We start from the raw sequence: 20,000 nt of genomic DNA, 5'->3' as shown, positions 1-20,000 counted from the left end.
ATGAAGACGGGACATCACGAGCATAGCTCCCCTTCCCGTAAAATACAACTAGGTAAATACAACTAAGTAAATACACACACACACGCATACACACACACACACGCCCACACACACGCCCACACACACGCCCACACACACGCCCACACACACGCCCACACACACGCACATACACACACACACGCACACACACACGCACATACGCACACACACACACACGCGCGCGCACACGCACGCACACACACACACACACACACACACACACACACACACACACACACACACACACACACACACACACACACACACACACACACACACACACACACACACACACACACACACACACACACACACACACTCACACACACACCCGTGCGTCAATTTGTACACTTGGAGTGTACGTTGAACGAGGAGTGAGCTCAGCACTTTGGCTTTGACCATTTGGAGCTCGGGGCCCCAACTTGTCCCCTCAGTAAATATAGTGCCACTCTTGTTTGCCGGAGCGGATGAAGGCGGCCAGCTTATTTTGCTCAGTCTATATAATGTTGGATTGAATAGAATTGCTCTCGCTATTTTTGTCTAGCCTCTAAGTGATTTACGATTTTTTCTTTACATTTGTGTTGCTGGTTTTTTTTTTTCTATCTGATTTCCTTCTTCCTTTCTAATCTATTTATTTTCAGTCTCTTTCACGTTTGGTTTTTTTCTTTTACTCTTACTTTTATTCGATTTTTTATTATTTTTTTTTGTTCTTCTTTTTTTCATGTCTTTCTCCCCCAGCAGTTTTTTCTCTCCAAATCTTTTTTTTTTTTTTTGGGGGGGGGAGAAAGGAAAAAGGGGGAGGAGTGGAGGGCGGGAGACGAATTCGATACCTCACGATTCTGTCCATTCCATGGAAACCCTCGCTAAAGCAAACACCTTCTTTTTGGCCATTTTTATATCGAGGAGATTGAGTGCCTCCGAGGAGGGAGTGCCCGCCTCTTGGGCGTCTGTCAACTGGAATCGAAAACCTCAATTAGTGCTTCCAGCGACTGCCGTGTCGCTCTCTGGAAAACTCTCCTGGTCCAGGATCTAGGTTCACAGGCTAACTAGTGCCTCCGAGGAGGGAGTGTCCGCCTCTTGGGCGTCTGTCAACAGGAATCGAAAACCTCAATTAATGCTTCCAGCGACTGCCGTTTCGCTCTCTGGAAAACTCTCCTGGTCCAGGATCTAGGTTCACAGACTAACTAGTGCCTCCGAGGAGGGAGTGCCCGCTTCTTGGGCTTCTGTCAACAGGAATCGAAAACCTCAATTAGTGCTTCCAGCGACTGCCGTGTCGCTCTCTGGAAAACTCTCCTGGTCCAGGATCTAGGTTCACAGACTAAATAGTGCCTCCGAGAAGGGAGTTCCCGCCTCTTGGGCTTCTGTCAACTGGAATCGAAAACCTCAATTAGTGCTTCCAGCGACTGCTGCGTCGCTCTCTGGAAAACTCTCCTAGTCCAGGATCTAGGTTCACAGACTAACTAGTGCCTCCGAGGAGGGAGTGCCCGCTTCTTGGGCTTCTGTCAATTGGAATCGAAAACCTCAATTAGTGCTTCCAGCGACTGCCACGTCGCTCTCTGGAAAACTCTCCTAGTCCAGGATCTAGGTTCACAGACTAACTAGCTAACAAGGATCCTTATGAATTATGTCAGCAAATAGGATACGTTGTGATGGTTGGTACTGATGTATAATGTTTTTAGGTAAGCTAACTGGAACTACTACTATTACTACTTTTACTACTAATACTATTACTACCATTATTACAATCATTATTATCATCATTATTATTATTATAAATTTCATTATTATTACCATCATCACCACCACCACCATCATTACCATCGTTGTTAATGTTCCTTTTACTTGTTTATTTACTTGTTTTGATCGTTTATTTTGTTTTGCATATCATTATGATGTGTTGGTGTGAGATTTTTTGTTTTGTTTTATCATATAATATTTCTATTTAATCAATTTTATTCAGTTTACTTTTTAAATCTATGCACAAAGATTAAATACCCTACGACAGTCCACTCCGGAATTTTTGTCTGAGATTCTCAACTTGATTCTCGAGTCTATTCTTGAGTCGATCCTCGAGTGGATTCTGGTGTCGAGTCGAGTCGATTCGATTCTGGAGTCGAATCGAGTCGAGTCGAGTCGATTCTGGAGCAGAGTCGAGTCGAGTCGAATCTGGAGTCGAGTCGCGTCGATTCTGGAGTCGAGTGGAGTTGATTCTGGAGTCGAGTCGAGTCAATTCTGTAGAATCGAGTCGAGTCGATTCTGGAGCCGAGTAGTGTCGAGTCGATTCTGGAGTCGAGTCGAATCGATTCTGGAGTCGAGTCGAGTCGATTCTGGAGCAGAGTCGAGTCGATTCTGGAGCAGAGTCGAGTCGAGTCGAATGTATTCTGGAGTCGAGTCGAGTCGATTCTGGGGTCGAGTCGATTCTGGAGTCGAGTCAAGTCGATTCTGGGGTCGAATCGAGTAGATTCTGGAGTCGAGTCACGTCGATTCTGGAGTCGAGTCGAGTCGATTCTGGAGTCGAGTGGAGTCGATTCTGGAGTCGAGTCAATTCTGGAGTCGAATCGAGTCGAGTCGATTCTGGAGAGTAGTCGAGTCGAGTCGATTCTGGAGCCGAGTCGAGTCGAGTCGATTCTGGAGTCGAGTCGAATCGATTCTGGAGTCGAGTCGAGTCGAGTCGATTCTGGGTTCGTGTCGAGTCGATTCTGGGGTCGTGTCGAGCCGATTCTGGGGTCGAGTCGAGTAGATTCTGAAGTCGAGTCGAGTCGATTCTGGACTCGAGTCGAGTAGATTCTGGAGTCGAGTCGAGTCGATTCTGGACTCGAGTCGATTCTGGAGTCGAGTCGATTCTGGAGTCGAGTCGATTCTGGAGTCGAGTCGATTCTGGAGTCGAGTCGATTCTGGAGTCGAGTCGATTCTGGAGTCGAGTCGATTCTGGAGTCGAGTCGATTCTGGAGTCGAGTCGATTCTGGAGTCGAGTCGATTCTGGAGTCGAGTCGATTCTGGGGTCGAGTCGGTTTTCGATCCTATCGACCCCTAGACTCCCTTTATATACTTTATTCTGTTCAACGGCCCAATCTCCATTGATGACGTCATCACCGGGCTGATGGAGTTTATCATTGTCATCATCCGGAGATAAGGCCGAAAAACAGGACTAAAGATATAAATGTTTAGTTACGATAAGAGCCTCAAGATAATAAAGCGATAAAGCCTAATGACTGATGGCCGATGACTCCATAAGCATGATAAGGCGTCACGATCCACGTCATTAAGTGACGTCAAAGGATACGTCACAAAATGAAGTCTCTGTCCACGCTATGAAGGACGTCATAAGCCGCGTCATGAATGACGTCACCCACATCATTGATGACGTCATTATCCATGTCGCAAATGACGTCATGATCCACACCACTGATGACGTCAGTATCTACGCCATGAACGACGTCATCACCCGCTTCGTTAATGACATCACGATCCACGTCATCAATGACGTCATAGACCGCGTGACCGATGACGTCACGACTTACGTCATAAATTGAGGACCTTGGGAGGTTCAGGTGGTTCACTGGGGACAGGTGGAGCGATTAGTGTGACGTCATTGTCTGTGTAATCGATAACGACCCGAATACAATAATGCTGGTCGTCCGGATTGATCACCTTCCATTATGCACACCCTCCGGTCTTGATTTGCAATTGATCAAAACTATGCAAATGCAGCCGTCCTCGTTAAATATTTATTTCGTCTGTATGCAAAATATCTCCCTAGTCATAAAAAGTGTTTTGTGTCAACAAAATTTTATACCCATGACAACAACGGAAGCTATATTTGCATAGATTTTGATATTTTGCAAGTCAGTTTTGGATGCCCGCCTTAGCCAGGGATAAATAAAGAGGATCTCAAGGCATAATATCCCTTACGTTAACCTGAACAAAATTACTTCAGTGTGCAATGAGTTTTAAGCCACGTTTACTTGATCTGGAGACAAGAGTGAGCAAGTACACGTTCACACAGGCCAAGTCAGAGTCAGAGACAAGTGACCTATATGAACATGTACTTGCTCGCTTTCTTCCCCAGTTCAAGTTACTTGCACACTTGACTTGCCTCTCAACTTGCCACCGTGTAAACAAGGCTTTCAACTTGCCTCTCAACTTGCCACCGTGTAAACAAGGCTTTAAACTTGCCTCTCAACTTGCCACCGTGTAAACAAGGCTTTAAAGCAGCAATGCTCAACCAAGGGTAGATTTTAAATTTTCCCCCAGGAGGTAAAAAAATAACATGATAGGGGTAAATTCATTATACCTGAAAATGTAATTAATTTAACCTACCTTAGCTTACCTGCCTGGCCAATTATCGCTGGCCGAGCTTGTTAGAGCGTCGCTGTTTGCGGCGGAGGTCGAGGTGACAGCCGTTCAAAACCTGCCTCTGGCGAGTTGGACCAAGGGCATGGCTTGTTAAATTTCACGCCACAAAGTCCGCTGTAAGGGGCACCGTCCTAGCATCCTGATAAGGGGAATTCGCGACGTAAACCAAACCAACCACACGTAGTCGAAGGCCTTAGCATAATGCATAAAAATATATTTTTTTTACATAGTCAAAGGCTTTAGTGAAGTGCATCAACAGGAAATCAAGGATAATATTTGTGCAGCTTCACTCTCATCATTTATGATGAAATATCACGTATTTATGATGATGTCAGAGAAGTCATCACGAGTGGTAAATGGACATCTTCATGAAATGCAAAATAGATACAAAAATATCCAGCTTTTCTCTCGTAAATAACGAGAGGGTCCACAGAACCGTAAATCCGACTTGGGCAGTGCATGATATTTATTAATCATGCATTATGCATGTGGGAGCTTTTCCAAGGCTCAATGGGCCATGATGTGCCAATCGAAGTTATTAATATTATTTTCGTGTTCTTTCCTATTTATTTATCTGTTTATTTATCTAATTTCTAATATTTTTTATTTGTTCATTTACTTTGTCTTGTATATTTTCTTTTGTCTATTTATTAATCATGCATTATGCATGTAGGAGCTTTTCCAAGGCTCAATGGGCCATGATGTGCCAATCGAAGTTATTAATATTATTTTTGTGTTCTTTCCTATTTATTTATTTGTCTAATTTTTATATTTTTTATTTGTTCATTTACTTTGTCTTGTATATTTTCATTTATCTATTTATTCATTTTATCCTGTTTTATTTTATTCTATTTTATCGTATCGTTTATTTATCTATTTATTTGTTTTAGGTCATTTTATTTTCCTATTTTATTTTATTATATTTTGTTTTTATTCGTTAATTTATTTGCTTATGTATTTATTTTATTCTATCTCATTTTATTTTATTTTTTTCTACCATCAAGTGACCAGAAGAACACTTTCAGTCTGAAGGGTCTTCTACTTCCTGACTGAAATCTAAGCTTCAGGAAGCCCCACTCTTAGATAAATAAAATCCCCTTTAAGGATTTTAATGACACCTTACGGATCCGAGTCACCCAGTGTTCTTTCCTGACTGAATAAAATCACGTGACCTTAGCAATAAAAAGAAAGCTGTAAGGAGCGTTAGCGTATAATAAGAGCCAATGATCTTCATCAGATTAAGAAAGAAAAAATGTAGAGACTGAAATCACGATTAAATGAAAGAAAAAAAATAAGTTCAGTAAAATAAAAACGAGAGCTTCAAGAGTGTAAAAGAGAGAAGGGTTATGTATAAGATAGACCACGGGAGGTGAGAGGCGGGGAGGGAATAAAGAGTAGAGAGCGGTACGAGCCACTTCAGAAGAAAAAGAGTTGAAAGCAAAGTGGAATTGGGAAGAAATTGCCCTGCGTGGACTTGGGAAGATTTGGGAGAAAATGCCATATTCTGAGGAGAGAAAATGACTTTGGAGAGAGAAAGAGAGAGAGGGGGGGGAGAGGAGGAGAGAAAAAGAAAGAGAGAGAGGGGTGAGAGAGAGGGGAAGACAGGAGAGGAAGAAAGAGAGAGGGGGAGAGGGAGAGAGAGAGAGGAGGAGAGAGAGGAGGAGAAAGAGACAGACAGACACAGACAGGCAGGCAGATAGACAAACACGTGCGCGCGCGCGCGCACACACACACACACACACACACACACACACACACACACACACACACACACACACACACACACACACACACACACACACACATACACACACACACATACACACACACACACAAACATCCGTATAAGGAAGGACAAAGAAAAGACGAAATAACAAGGAATAGAAGATCCCTTAAGGACACTGAAGGACAAGACAAGCAAGGAAGGCCGCCCGAGGAAGGCCAGACCTGAGGAGTAGGACAACGAAGGTTCTGGAAGTCTTTAAGAGTAAAAACTTTTAGCCAAGTGGAGGCTGCCAAGAAAGACGCTTTACTCAAATTGGGAGCGGGGGAAAGGGGGTGGGGGGAGGAAGAAGAAAGGAGAGGAGGAAGAAGGGAGAGGAGGGGGAAGAGAGAGGAGGGGGAAGGGAGAGGAGGGGGAAGAGAGAGGAGGGGGAAGGGAGAGGATGGAGAAGATAGAAGGCAGAGATGGTAGAAGGGAGAGGAAGGTAAAGAGAGGAGAGAGAAGGGAGAAGAGAGAGGAGAGAGAGAAGGGGGGAGGAAGAGAAGGGAGAAAGGAGAAGGGAGAGGAGTGAGAGAAGGGAGAGGAGGAAGAGAAGGGAGAAAGGATAAGAGAGAGAAGGGAGAAGGGAGAGAAGGAGGAAGGAAGAGGAGAAGGGAGAGGGTACAGGAGAGGTAGAGAAGAGGAAAGGTAAGGGGACAGAAGAAGGAAGAAAAGGAGAAAGGGAAAAGAGGAGGTGAGGTAGGGTGGAAAAGGAAGCAGGAGAGAGTAATGAAAAAGAGCAAAAAGAGAAGTGGGGAAAGGGGGTAGAAGGAAAATGGGGAGGCGAGAGAAGGGGATGGATATGCAAGGGGAGTGTAGTGTTGTAAAGAGATGAAGAGAAAGGGAGAGTAAAGAGAGGGAATGGAAAGAAAGGAATAAGAATGAGGAGAGACGAAGAAAGGAAGTATCTTTGAGCTCCCACACGTGAAGGTAATAACATTCGATCACGAGTCCAACACGTGATCCAAAACCACGGTAAATCACCCATAGTGTTAAGGAGATAAAATGGAACAAAGGATAAAAATGAAATTAAAACATAACAAAGGAAGCCAAATGTGCGAATAATGAAGAAGGAAAATAAATGTTTGTGATGTGTCGGTTGAAAAAATATGTTTTTTTTTCCAACAGAAGAAATGTTAAAGTAATAATCATAACTGCTTTATGAAACAAGTTTGATTTTTTTTTTACACTTGGAAATATTTTTCTTTCCATCACTGTTGTAGGTGCTGTTTTAACTATGACATGCGTTTTTGATTTATCTTTTTCCGAATATATTAGATCATCTATATTTTTTTCATTTTTTGTCCTTACTACTGTACTTTCTATGACAGTGTAGTTAGATTTAGTCCTTCACAATGTTACTTAAAATTTCCAAAACAATACTGATAAAAAAAAAATAGAAAATGGAAAAGGAGACATATGAAAATCGAAGTGAATGAAAAAGAAAAATGAAAAGCGAAAAAATAAAGATCATCGATATCTCACATTTCAAAACTCCATAATAATTCACCTCGAGTCCAAAGAAAACATTCACCCGCGACATTTTAGAAGACACAATGCGAACAATACAATATGAAATTACGCCTCCATTTAAGAAAGAAAACCATCAACTATTTAAACAACAGACCCTAATAATAGCCGAAGTGGAGCGCAATCGACGACAAGTAGCGACGCGTTGACAAGAGCCATCTGGCGGCCAGAAACGGAACTACATCGCCACAACAACACGGGCATTTGGCTATTCACCCGCCAGAGTGCCTATTTGGTCATTGTTTTTCTTCTTACGTTGGCGCCTAGCACGATGGTAGTATCAATTGTGTTTGTGCGTGTGAAAGGAATATTTTAGCACGTTTTTATAACTCGTGTTTGTGTTTAGGACGTGTTATGTTACTAATAAACATGCGGATGATATTTTATTGCTCAATCGTCGGTGAGTTATTTTTGCGTTTTTATCAAAGTCTGTGTCTGTGTTCAGTGCCACGAATTACATGTGAAGGCGTTATCATTCTGGGCTATTTCTCCTCGAACCTCCAATTAATCGGCATAAAATCGCCATGGCAAACTTATTTCTTTTCTCAAATATTTACATAGAAAGTCGTTTAATATGATGGAGGAAAATTATTTTCATCCAGCATATCGGGTTCCTTTCCGAGAGCAGCGGCTCTATATCTGCTACAAAAGTCGGAGGAAAGTTTGCCTAATGTGATAACTATCTTCGCCAGCAAGGTAGGGATAGCCAAGAAGATGAATGAAATTGCCTGAAAGTAATTAGAAAGTGGAGAACTTTAACCCAATACAGGAGTTAACCGAGATGAAGTTAAACTCCTTTGCTACCGGGATAGTGGTAAAGACACCCGAACTAGATTTAATCTTAGACGATTAAGTTAGTCTAAACAAAAGAAGCTTTGCCAGAACGAGATTGGGCGATGAAGTGGAGCGACACCCACGTTCCATTAACTTTGATCTCTCACTCTACTCCTACGTCACGACATCTCCCCCATTTCCCCCCTCCCCCTCAACCTCCCGTCCCCCTCCCCCTTCCCCCCTCACCCCTCCCCCCTCCCAGGACCATCATATGACAAACTGCGCTCTCTCTTTCACGTGCCGCCATCACCGTTACTGTCTCCCCCATGAGTGCATCATTCGATCATCTTGAGGTCGGGGTGAAGAGGGGGGGATGGGGAAATTTGTAGTCACCTTACCATAGAATATACACGTGCGTTTGTGTACACACACACACACACACACACACACACACACACACACACACACACACACACACACACAGACACAGACAGATAGACACACACACACACACACACACACATATATATATATATATTGCAAAAATAATCACAATAACGCGTGACGAAAAGATATTGCAGAAACCACAGGGAAATTAAAGTCGGAATACTGAACGTTTTCGTCTATTACGACATCCTCAGAGTACGAGGATGTCGTAATAGACGAAAACGTTCAGTATTCCGACTTTAATTTCCCTGTGGTTTCTGCAATATATATATATATATATATATATATATATATATAAACATACACATTTATATATGTATATATATATATATATATAATGTGTGTGTGCGTGTATTCTATGACACCTTGGCAAGGCCTCATCCCCTCCCCTGTAACTTCTGCTGCCACCGCTGTGATCATGTGACCCGCGTGTGTATAATTGCCGTTGGCTTATTTGTTGTCATTTGGATAATTCTCATTTAATGACTCCGTCAAAGCCCAGGGGGCGCGATTAGACAGGCGGGGGCGTTTTTCCCGTTACACTTCATCTTTTCCCAAAATGTAGCGCTCCACCATGCCAGCTTTAGTTGAACGAAGTAAGCTGTAGGTGAACGAAGTATTGTGGCTGTTTATGAATAAAAAAAAATTATACTTTGGTTTTGGTGATCACTGCATACGAGTGCATATATCAGTGTTGACTGAGTTAATTCTCGTTGGTGATATTCTATTTTTTATTTTATTCCAGCGATAAGAAGAAGCATATTATCAATATACCGTCACATTAGATATATTGATATCATATCACGATGGAGGTCTGGCGTTGAGTCGAATAAACAAGTATAAGGGACTGATTAGCGATTAATCAACCCAATCAATTTTGATGATCTATTTAGAGATTATGTTCTGGCTAACACCGAGTCCGTATTTCTCCTACCTCCGATTAATCGTCGTTACTATCCAACTTCAGGACTTTTCCTGCCGTAGAATGACTATGGCAGATTAATTTGCTTTCTCAACAAAAATATATAGAATATGATTATATGTATATATATATGTATATATGTATATATATATATATATATATATATATATGCTAATAAGAACACGGGTACATGTGTTCACTCATGTTAAGTAGACCACTTTTTGCACTGAAGCTGTAATATACGAAAGCGCTCTGCTTTGCTAGTTTTTTTTTCCAAGTGGTCTACTTTGCATATATATATATATATATATATATATATATATATATATATATATATATATATATATATATATATATATATATATATATACATATTAGATTCCTTTGTGAAAGCTGCTGGTTGTAAATCTGCTCCAGTAAGTGAAGGAAAAATAGCACAGTATGATAACGGCTTTAGAGGAACCTCTGGGTATCACTAACTGTTTAAGGAAATGTAGGAAAAAAAGACCTTTAATTAAGGTGTGAGAAAATTATTACAATAACCCTTAAATTGTATTCATACTCTTCTCGTCCCATTCAGCACCACCGCCATCATCACTATCATCATTATCACATTTATCACCATCACAATCACTATCACATTCATCAGCAACCTCAACGTTACCATCACCATCATCACCACCATTACACCTACTGCCAACATTACCATTACCACCACCACTATTACCACAACCGACATGACCACCACCATCATTACCTCCACCACCATTACCTCCACCACCATTACCTTCACCACCATTACCTCCACCACCATTACCTCCACCACCATTACCTCCACCAACATTACCTCCACCACCATTACCTCCACCACCATTACCTCCACCACCATTACCTCCACCACCACTACCTCCACCATTACCTTCACCACCATTACCTCCATCACCATTACCTCCACCGCCATTACCTCCACCAACATTACCTCCACCACCATTACCTCCACCACCACTACCTCCACCACTATTACCTCCACCAACATTACATCCACCATTACCTTCACCATCACCTCCACTACCATTACCTCTTACCTCCACCACCATTACCTCCACCACCATTACCTCCACCACCATTACCTCCACCATTACCTCCACCACCATCACCTTCACCACCATTACCTCCACCACCATTACCTCCACCATTACCTCCACCACCACCATTACCTCCACCGCCATTACCTCCACCAACATTACCTCCACCACCATTACCTCCACCACCATTACCTCCACCACTATTACCTCCACCAACATTACATCCACCATTACCTTCACCATCACCTCCACTACCATTACCTCTACCAACATTACCTCTAACACCATTACCTCCACCACCATTACCTCCACCACCATCACCTTCACCACCATTACTTCCACTACCATTACCTCCACCATTACCTTCACCACCATTACCTCCACTACCATTACCTCCACCACCATTACCTCCACCACCATTATCTCCACCATTACCTCCACCACCATCACCTTCACCACCATTACCTCCACTACCATTACCTCCACCATTACCTTCACCACAATTACCATTACCTCCACTACCATTACCTCCACCACCATTACCTCCACCACCATTACCTCCACCATCACCTCCAACACCATCACCATTATCTCCACCACCATTACCACCATATCTACCACCATTATCTCCACCACCACCTCTACCACCACCACATTTCCTTTGTCATTTCTCGTTCGACTCTTGCTTTCCTCCTTCTTGTCTCTTCGCTTCCTTTGGGTCTGAGGCCCGTTCTGGCCTCCGACGCACCATTATGAAGAGCCTTATCCTCTGCAACCTCATTTCCAACCACCACCACGGCCCGGCGTCCAGCACCCTCATCCTAATTACCAACCAAGTCTTCTGCCAACACCTCCCGCCCTGATTGCCAACAGCATCTTCGTGGATATCATCAGCACGTTCTGCCAACAATGACTCTGACGTTAGTTGATTCCAAGTTTTCTGCCAACACCTTCCGCCCTGATTGCCAACACCATCTCCGTGGACACCATCAGCACGTCCTGCCAACAATGACTCTGGTGTTAGTTGAGTGCAAGTCTCCTGCCAGTACTTGTTGCCAACAGTAGCACGTTCTTACAACATATGATAATGGCATTAGTTGCCTGCAAGTCTACTGACAACATTTTTTTAAAATGACCAACAACAGCTTCCTGAACACTACCAACACTTCCTGCCAACATTAACGCTGACATGAACATAATCGTCACCAGCCTGGTATTATCATCTCGTTCATCATTAACCGCCTCCTATCTCTGCATCACTCCTTCACAACAGCATCACACTTATCAACTTTATTTTGGCTAAAGCTCAATTATTTTATTCGGTTCAGGGCTCCAATTGGAGCATTTGGCCGGTCTCGTATGTTCCTGGTCCTGGGTTCGAGTCCCGCACTACTCTCCGATTCCCAACAATGTATTTTATTTGCCCCAATAGTCCTTAAAGCAAATAATAGGGCAAAGGTGACTGCTGCAGCCGTAACTAATCAGTGTCTCCTGGTGTAGTCTCCTCTTCTTAATGTTAATTCGATAAATCATCCTGTACCTTTTTTTTTTTTTTGCTAAGACCAGTAAGGCACTCAAAATATAAAACACGATGTCCCAAAATCTGGACAAGTGTTACTTCCACGACACCCTATGTTCACTCCCCTGGTGGCCAATTGTCCTCCCTCGAAAGCAGTTTCCAGTCAGCCGTACGTGATCCTCTTTGCCACTCCCACCCCATCCCATCTCGAAATTGCCGAATAGAAACTGGTTGTTTTGCTACATCCAAAACGTATATCTACACAAGAGATTGCTCTCTCTCTCTCTCTCTCTCTCTCTCTCTCTCTCTCTCTCTCTCTCTCTCTCTCTCTCTCTCTCTCTCTCTCTCTCTCTCTCTCTCTCTCTCTCTCTCTCTTACTCATTCTCACTCTCTCTCATTTTCTTTCTCGTACGCTCTACAACCCATTTATTTATTTTCTATTTTTTATTATGTGGAAAAATATTACCTGCGCTAGCCAGCCAACCAGCCAACCGTAACTTGCTTTTAGCCAAATATAGGAAAATTGTGGCGTGTTGCAAGTGCATCTCCCTCCTCCTCCTTCTCCTCCTCCTCCCTCCTCCCCAGCTCCTCCCTCCTCCTCCCCGTCGTCCTCCTCTTCCTCTTCCTCCTCCTCATCTTCCTCTTCCTCTTCTGCCTTTTATGATAATCTTCGTCTTCTGTCCTCTTGAGATTCTCTTTCCCTTCCCATCTTCCTTTTCTTAAATTTTGCATTGAAGACCAACATAAACAAAGATTTATCAAAGACTAAATAGCGATTGGGAGTCAAACAGGCGACCATAGTGAAATGCAGGGACATGCATAAAGAAAAATCAAACATAAAAAGGTCCGTAGATCATTGAGACCGGATGTTCACAAAACAACTCCATGGCAACGTAGAGGGAACCAAAAATTCGCCAAGTTAAAACAAACGGATATTTTTTTTTTCATAGCTACGCTTCGCAGAACCCCTCTGGTAGTCGTTAGAGAAATTCACTCTTTGACTAGGTTATGAAAAAAAATGGCTTTTTATCTATTCCATGCACTCTCCACATTGCAAGAATGCGGAAATGAATGTTGATTGTGTTTTTTGTTTGCATGTGTGTGTGTGTTTCTGTTTGAATGTGTGTGTGTGTGTGTGTGTGTGTGTGTGTGTGTGTGTGTGTGTGTGTGTGCATTTACCTAGTATTTACCTAGTTGTATTATAGGGGAAGGGAGCTATGCTCGTAGTGTGCCGTCTTTGTATCTCTCAACATCAAGTTTTTTCTTAAAATCTTTAATAGTGTTTGCACAAACTTTTTCTTTGGCTAATTTGTTTCAAGTATCTATCACTCTGTGTGCGTGCGCGCGTGTGTGTGTGTGTGTGTGTGTGTGTGTGTGTGTGTGTGTGTGTGTGTGTGTGTGTGTGTGTGTGTGTGTGTGTGTGTGTGTGTGTGTGTGTGTGTGTATTTTTGTGTATGTGTGTGTGTATTTACCTAATTGTAATATACAGGAAAAGAGCAACGCTCGTTGGGTCCCTTCTACTCTCCAATTCATCATACATGTGGTGTGTGTGTGTGCGTGAGTGTGTGTGTGTGTGTGTGTGTGTGTGTGTGTGTGTGTGTGTGTGTGTGTGTGTGTGTGTGTGTGTGTGTGTGTGTACGTGTGTATGCGCGCACGCGCGTGTGTGTGTGGACGTGTGTGTGTGTGTGTGTGTGTGTGTGTGTGTGGACATGTGTGTGTGTGTGTGTACGTGTGTATGCGCGCACACGCGTGTGTGTGTGGACGTGTGTGTGTGTGTGTGTGTGTGTGTGTGTGTGTGTGTGTGTGTGTGTGTGTGTGTATGTGTGTGTTTGTCTGTGTGTGTGCGTGGGTTTGGGTGTGTCTATATGTGTGATTATGCGCCTGCGTTTGCAAAAGCACCCGCGTGTGTGTGTGTTTGTTTACACACATCTAAACCTAAATTTGCTTTTGCAATTCTTTAATCCCATATGAGTTTGCTGTACCTATGGTTACATTACTGAGTACGTGCAGTTGCTAGCTCGCCCATGCACGATTTTTGACTATTTCCCCCAAATTTTCAACCCATGTAACCTATGGAAGCAGCACACCCAGGGTAATGGCCTGACTGGCTATCCCTTCCTGTCTCTTTGCTATTTTCATGGATATGATAACTTACACTGATGGAAGGACTTTTTAAAGTCATTTCAATGTAGCCATTTCTGGTATTTCATATGCACGCAAAAATGTGAAATGTAACAACAATGCATGGAATTAACCAGTGGACCACAATATATGTATATATATATATATATATATATATATATATATATATACATATATATATATATACATATATATATATATATATATATATATATATATATATATATATATTGTGTGTGTCTGTGTGTGTGTACCTGTGCTTGTCTCTATGCGTGCTCAAGCGTATTTCATATATACGTTGACAAATTCCAATGCACTTACGCAAATACAGATATGAGCATACTAAACGGCTGGTGCTTTGAGAAGCACTGTATTTGGGGCCTGTGAAATATGCCGCTATTATTGCTACGCTCATAATGAGATGCATAAATCGGGCCTCATTGGATTCCAGCGACAGCGGGTGCCTGACACACAGTTCCTGGTATTCCAGGCACGAGACCCACAACAACGGAAATGAATTCGATTCCAGCCGTGTATCGCTGTGGAGGGTTGGGTTCCGATCTTGTTTCAGTGGTTCGAGTTTTCATCTCAAGTGGGTATTGGTGACGGCTATTTGTCCTCGCTGTCCAGGTGTACAAAGGCAATTTGATGGTTTGGACAAAATCTACCTTTTCCAGACATAAGCAACTAATTTAGTTTTGCATCGAAATTTTCTACAGAAATTTCGCTGCCCGAGCGGGTTAGAGCGTCGCTACTTGCGGCGGAGGTCGAGATGGTGGTAGTTCGAACTCTGCCACCAGCGAGTTGGACCAAGAGCATGGTTTATTAAATTCCACTCTACAAAATCCTCTGTAAGGGGCACCGTCCTAGCCGAGTAATAACGGGAACTCGCGGCCTTAAACTGAATCATTTAATTTTTTTCGTTTAAATTTTTAATATTTCTGTTTATCTATTTCACTTTATATTCGAAGTAGGCGTTAATATTGCGAAATTCGTGAGTGATCATCGCCACACTAATATTCCTGAGCAAACAAATGAGTAACAAACTGCCAACTCACAACAGCGACAATCAGCACGCACGATAAAGTCATTGTGAACGTTTACTAAACTCTACGGACAATTGTCGCCAGGTTTTACTTTGTCGAATCTAGACACTGGGACTTGATTCCTCATCGATATCTTCATGTTTCTTTTCCTTTTTTTTTTTCTTTTTTTTATATAAAACCGAACAAAACACAAACTGGAAGAAATACTTTCAGGAATAATTTCACATTTGACGAGTTCCTTTAACTTTCAAATAGGCAACATGTTTTATCATTTTCTTCTTTTATTTTATTTTTTATATGACAGAATTTCAAGACGACTGTCTCTGACAAATCTTCGGACAAACAACGCCATGTATGATAAATTCCTGCATGTAAATTTAATTTATGCGAGCGCGACGGAAGGGAAAACAACGAATGTGTCTTCTTGGATGGGTGTGGGTGTGGTGGGATGTAAGGTTGGCATATATTTGACTCTTCTACCCCCCTTATAAGGGGGAAAAAGGCGCTAGGGTGACATACTGACTACTGTGACCAGATTTCTAGAATTGGTGTATGTTAGACAGCAGCTGAAATTGTGCTAGATTGGCAAAAATATGGCTAAATCTTTTCTTCATCATAAAACGTTCTGTTTTTGTTATATCTTTATCTATTAATATAGCAAAATCTTGTGCGGAAAAAAGGCTAATTTAGCATCATTCTGCAAAATCTGGTCAACCTAGTAATGCCTTGGGACGCGTGATGATCTATTTTTTACAATATTATTTCTAATATCTAAGAAATAAGTTTATTTTTCTTTCGAGTGCATAATTTTACCATTACTGAGCTGGGTGAATATATATGTTCTCGTATAATTCGTCTATAACTTATTCTTGTTTGGTTTTATTATGTAGAGTTAACGCCTTTACAATACTTACTCTTCTCGAACTCTGCAAAATCGCCTGGTGTCAGCATAGAATAAGTATGATGCAAAGCTCTTATAAGACTTTTAAAAATACAATTTCGACACCATATCTTATTCACAAACAAAAACAAACTATATTATTATATGTATATATATATATATATATATATATATATATATATATATTATATATATATATTATATATATATATGAAATAAAACAGCCGAAATGTAGACACCACCCAACTAGATCGGCAAAAAAAAAAAAAAAAAAAAAAAAAAAAAAAAAAAGCAGGACTACCACTTTCTCTTTTCTATGTTTCACCTCCGGATTTGCTTCCGTTTGAAGGGAGGAGCCGGATAAATACGGTGCATAAACGCTTCCTTCTTCACCTCCACGAATAAAACCACCTTGCATTATACAGAAAAATTTCTTGGGAGGAAATAATTTTTTTGGTATATGAATAATTTTTCCAAATGTTATCTGAAGTGTTTATCTTTTAAAAATGGAATTCTATATTTTCATTTATGTATTTATTTACTCATTTGTTTATTTTTTACAAAAAAATTCTGTAATTATTTTTGATGGTAGATTTACGTACCTTCCTTTGTGTGTAGGGAATGGGATGGGGGGAGGGGACGTGAGGGGGTGTGGAGGTGCGTGTGTACATGTCTTTGTATACACGAGTATATGTGAAACCATTTACTCCAAACGATGGCTAGATTATAGCTTGTTATAAAATCCTAGTTTGTCTAATGTACTCTAAAGTGATTCGCTCTTAGACCAACATTCTAATAGCATAATATGTAAACATTTTTCTTTGTATAAGTCCTTAAATATTACAACTACACACAAAAAATAAACACACGAAAATATTGTTTACTAGTGAGTTTCGTCAAAGGATGATTGTGGAGACATTCAGTTATGTGAGTTTTCACTTAAGGAACACTTCTATTATTAGTAAATTAGTTGTTATTCTATAAAACTCTGTTTCCTACCCCACAACCACTCCCATTTTTAGTAACACCACTACCATTACGTACATCAGAATCAGTACCACCATCATAATTAGTATCATCAGTACCAATAGCACCAGTACCACCACCAACACCGCCATTAGTACCACCAATACCACCAGTACCATCACCAATACAACCACCAGTGCCATCACAACTAAAATGAAAATTACATCCTTGTGCAGTGTTGTAAAACAAACACTATTATCAACTCCCCCCCCCCCGCCAACTAAAGAAAAAAAACTAACTTATTGACGAATCCCTTAGAGTCTACCAGGTTTCTAACACTTTCTCCTGTTCTTCCTCCAACAGGGTGATGGTGGGGCGGCGGCGAGGGTGTCGGCGGAGGGCAGCAGCAGCAGCCGGAACAGTCGCAGCAGCAGCAGCAGCAGCAGCAGTGGTCGCACCGGCTCGGGAACCCGGTGAGAAGGGGCGTGCTGGAAATGACGAGCGATGCCACAGGCCCCCTCCCGGAGACTGGGATCGCCGGGGCTGGCGGGGGTGGCGGCGGGGGCGGGGGCCCCCCCGCGGTGGGCGTGCGATGGGGGGACGTGCCCCCCGATAGGGTCCTGATCGACACCATGGACGACGACAAAGAGGACGGGCCTGACGGGGTTCGGGGAAAGGCGGGGATGATGCGGCTCCAGAGCCGGTCTATGACTTCCCTGCCCCCCGAACCTTTCATGATCATGAGGTCGAAGGCGCTAAACAGGCGCGTCCAGCTCAACGTGGGCGGCGTCAGGCACGAGGTGCTTTGGCGTACCCTGGAACGGCTGCCCCACACCCGCCTCGGCCGCCTGCGGGAGTGCAACACCCACGAGGCAATCATGGAGCTCTGCGATGACTACTCCCTCATCGACAACGAATACTTCTTCGACAGGCACCCCCGCTCGTTCTCGTCCATCCTCAACTTCTATCGCACCGGCAAGCTCCACTTGGTCGAGGAGATGTGCGTTCTGGCCTTCAGCGATGACCTCGAGTACTGGGGCATCGACGAGCTCTACCTCGAGTCCTGCTGTCAACACAAGTACCACCAGCGCAAGGAGCACGTCCACGAGGAGATGCGGAAGGAGGCAGAGTCCTTGCGTCAGCGAGAGGAGGAGGACTTCGGGGACGGCAAGTGTTCGCCGTACCAGAAGTTCCTGTGGGATCTCCTAGAGAAGCCACAAACGTCCTTCGCCGCCCGGGTGAGTAGTGGTTCCTCCCACAGGCCTTGTGAGTAGACTATTTTTTCGGATATAGCCTGACCTTCAACTCACCTTTTTTTTACCCTTATTATGTAGCTTGCCGTAGTCTCCTCTTGCCCCCATGGCAGCCCATTGCCTTGAGTGCAAGCCCCCCGGCACGTCGGGACTTGGTCTGACGGCGAACACGGTGGGAGATCTAATAAGGACCCTGAAGAACACAATTCTTCGAACAATAGAAGAACCCTATGGTGATCACTTGGGACTTTTGAAAAATAAATAAAAATTTCGTCGCACAACTTGGGAGTAGATTTCGTTGTGGCATGATGATTTTGTGTGTGAGAGAGAGAGAGAGATAGAAGGATTTGTATCTTTGTCTTTGGTAAATACGATTCTTTTAACTTTTCATATTAATGATATCAAGATGAGTTATAAATTCAGTAAATAGATGCTGATACCAGGAATCCCCGAGACATACCGGAGAGCTTCCGGTCGCGTGGGTCTTCCGGATGACCAAAGGGAAGACCTCAACTTCAAGGACTGATATTCGTGCTCTTGCAGAAAATTTCATAGCTTGAAATAATAATAAAAAATTCAGGTGTGTGTGTGTGTGTGTGTGTGTGTGTGTGTGTGTGTGTGTGTGTGTGTGTGTGTGTGTGTGTGTGTGTGTGTGTGTCTGTGTGTGTGTTTGTGTTTGTTTTACAATCGAGTAGGAGGTACAAAACACTCGTGTTTCTCTTCTAGTGGTACACATTGTCCCTTAGAAGAGGAAGCACACCTGGGTAATCCAATTACGTGCGAATCAGCGGCGCACACGGCGGAGCCTCTTGCAATCCGATTACATAACGAAATCAGGCGTACCAATCCCGCATCCTGTGTGGGGCTCAATCCACCGTACCCATTAGTACCTGTAATCAAATCAGCGATTCCTGGGTTTAACACACATTCACTGTCATACCTGTTCAGGAACGCTGCAAGCATTGACGTTTCCAATGGGGTTGAAAACGGGGCGCCCAAGCATGTGGAGAATTCGTCCTGTACCTAACTCACACGGGACATGCAATGCACATATTTCCCAGCATGCAATTCACACGTCTTTTGGGCATTAACCTACTCGAGTTGCAATGCACAAGAGGAAATGTGATACAAATGCTTAATGATAAATTCATAGACTCTGGAACTCTATTCGTATCTTGAGACCGACGCTTCACTGATATTTATCACCAAGTATAAGTAGGACAGAAAAAAAAGGTTCTTTATTTAATGATGAGTCTAG

General features: G+C 42.8%; 1 protein-coding gene across 6 annotated transcripts in view; it reads left to right on the top strand.

Annotated features, from left to right (window-relative positions):
- The window catches only part of Shab (potassium voltage-gated channel shaker cognate b), a 578,013-nt gene that overhangs the window by 341,674 nt on the left and 216,339 nt on the right, over positions 1–20,000 (top strand). For all 6 annotated transcript variants that reach the window (XM_076210483.1, XM_076210479.1, XM_076210484.1 and 3 more), the window contains one exon: positions 17,853–18,727. In XM_076210483.1, coding sequence (XP_076066598.1) covers positions 17,984–18,727 — 744 coding nt within the window. In that variant the 5' untranslated portion in view covers positions 17,853–17,983. The remainder of the gene's footprint in view (positions 1–17,852; positions 18,728–20,000) is intronic.

This window comes from Oratosquilla oratoria, chromosome 27 (assembly GCF_046742065.1).
Source record: "Oratosquilla oratoria isolate Oo_2021 chromosome 27, ASM4674206v1, whole genome shotgun sequence".
Lineage (NCBI taxonomy): Eukaryota > Metazoa > Arthropoda > Malacostraca > Stomatopoda > Squillidae > Oratosquilla > Oratosquilla oratoria.
This window is presented reverse-complemented; position numbering and strand designations above follow the sequence as displayed.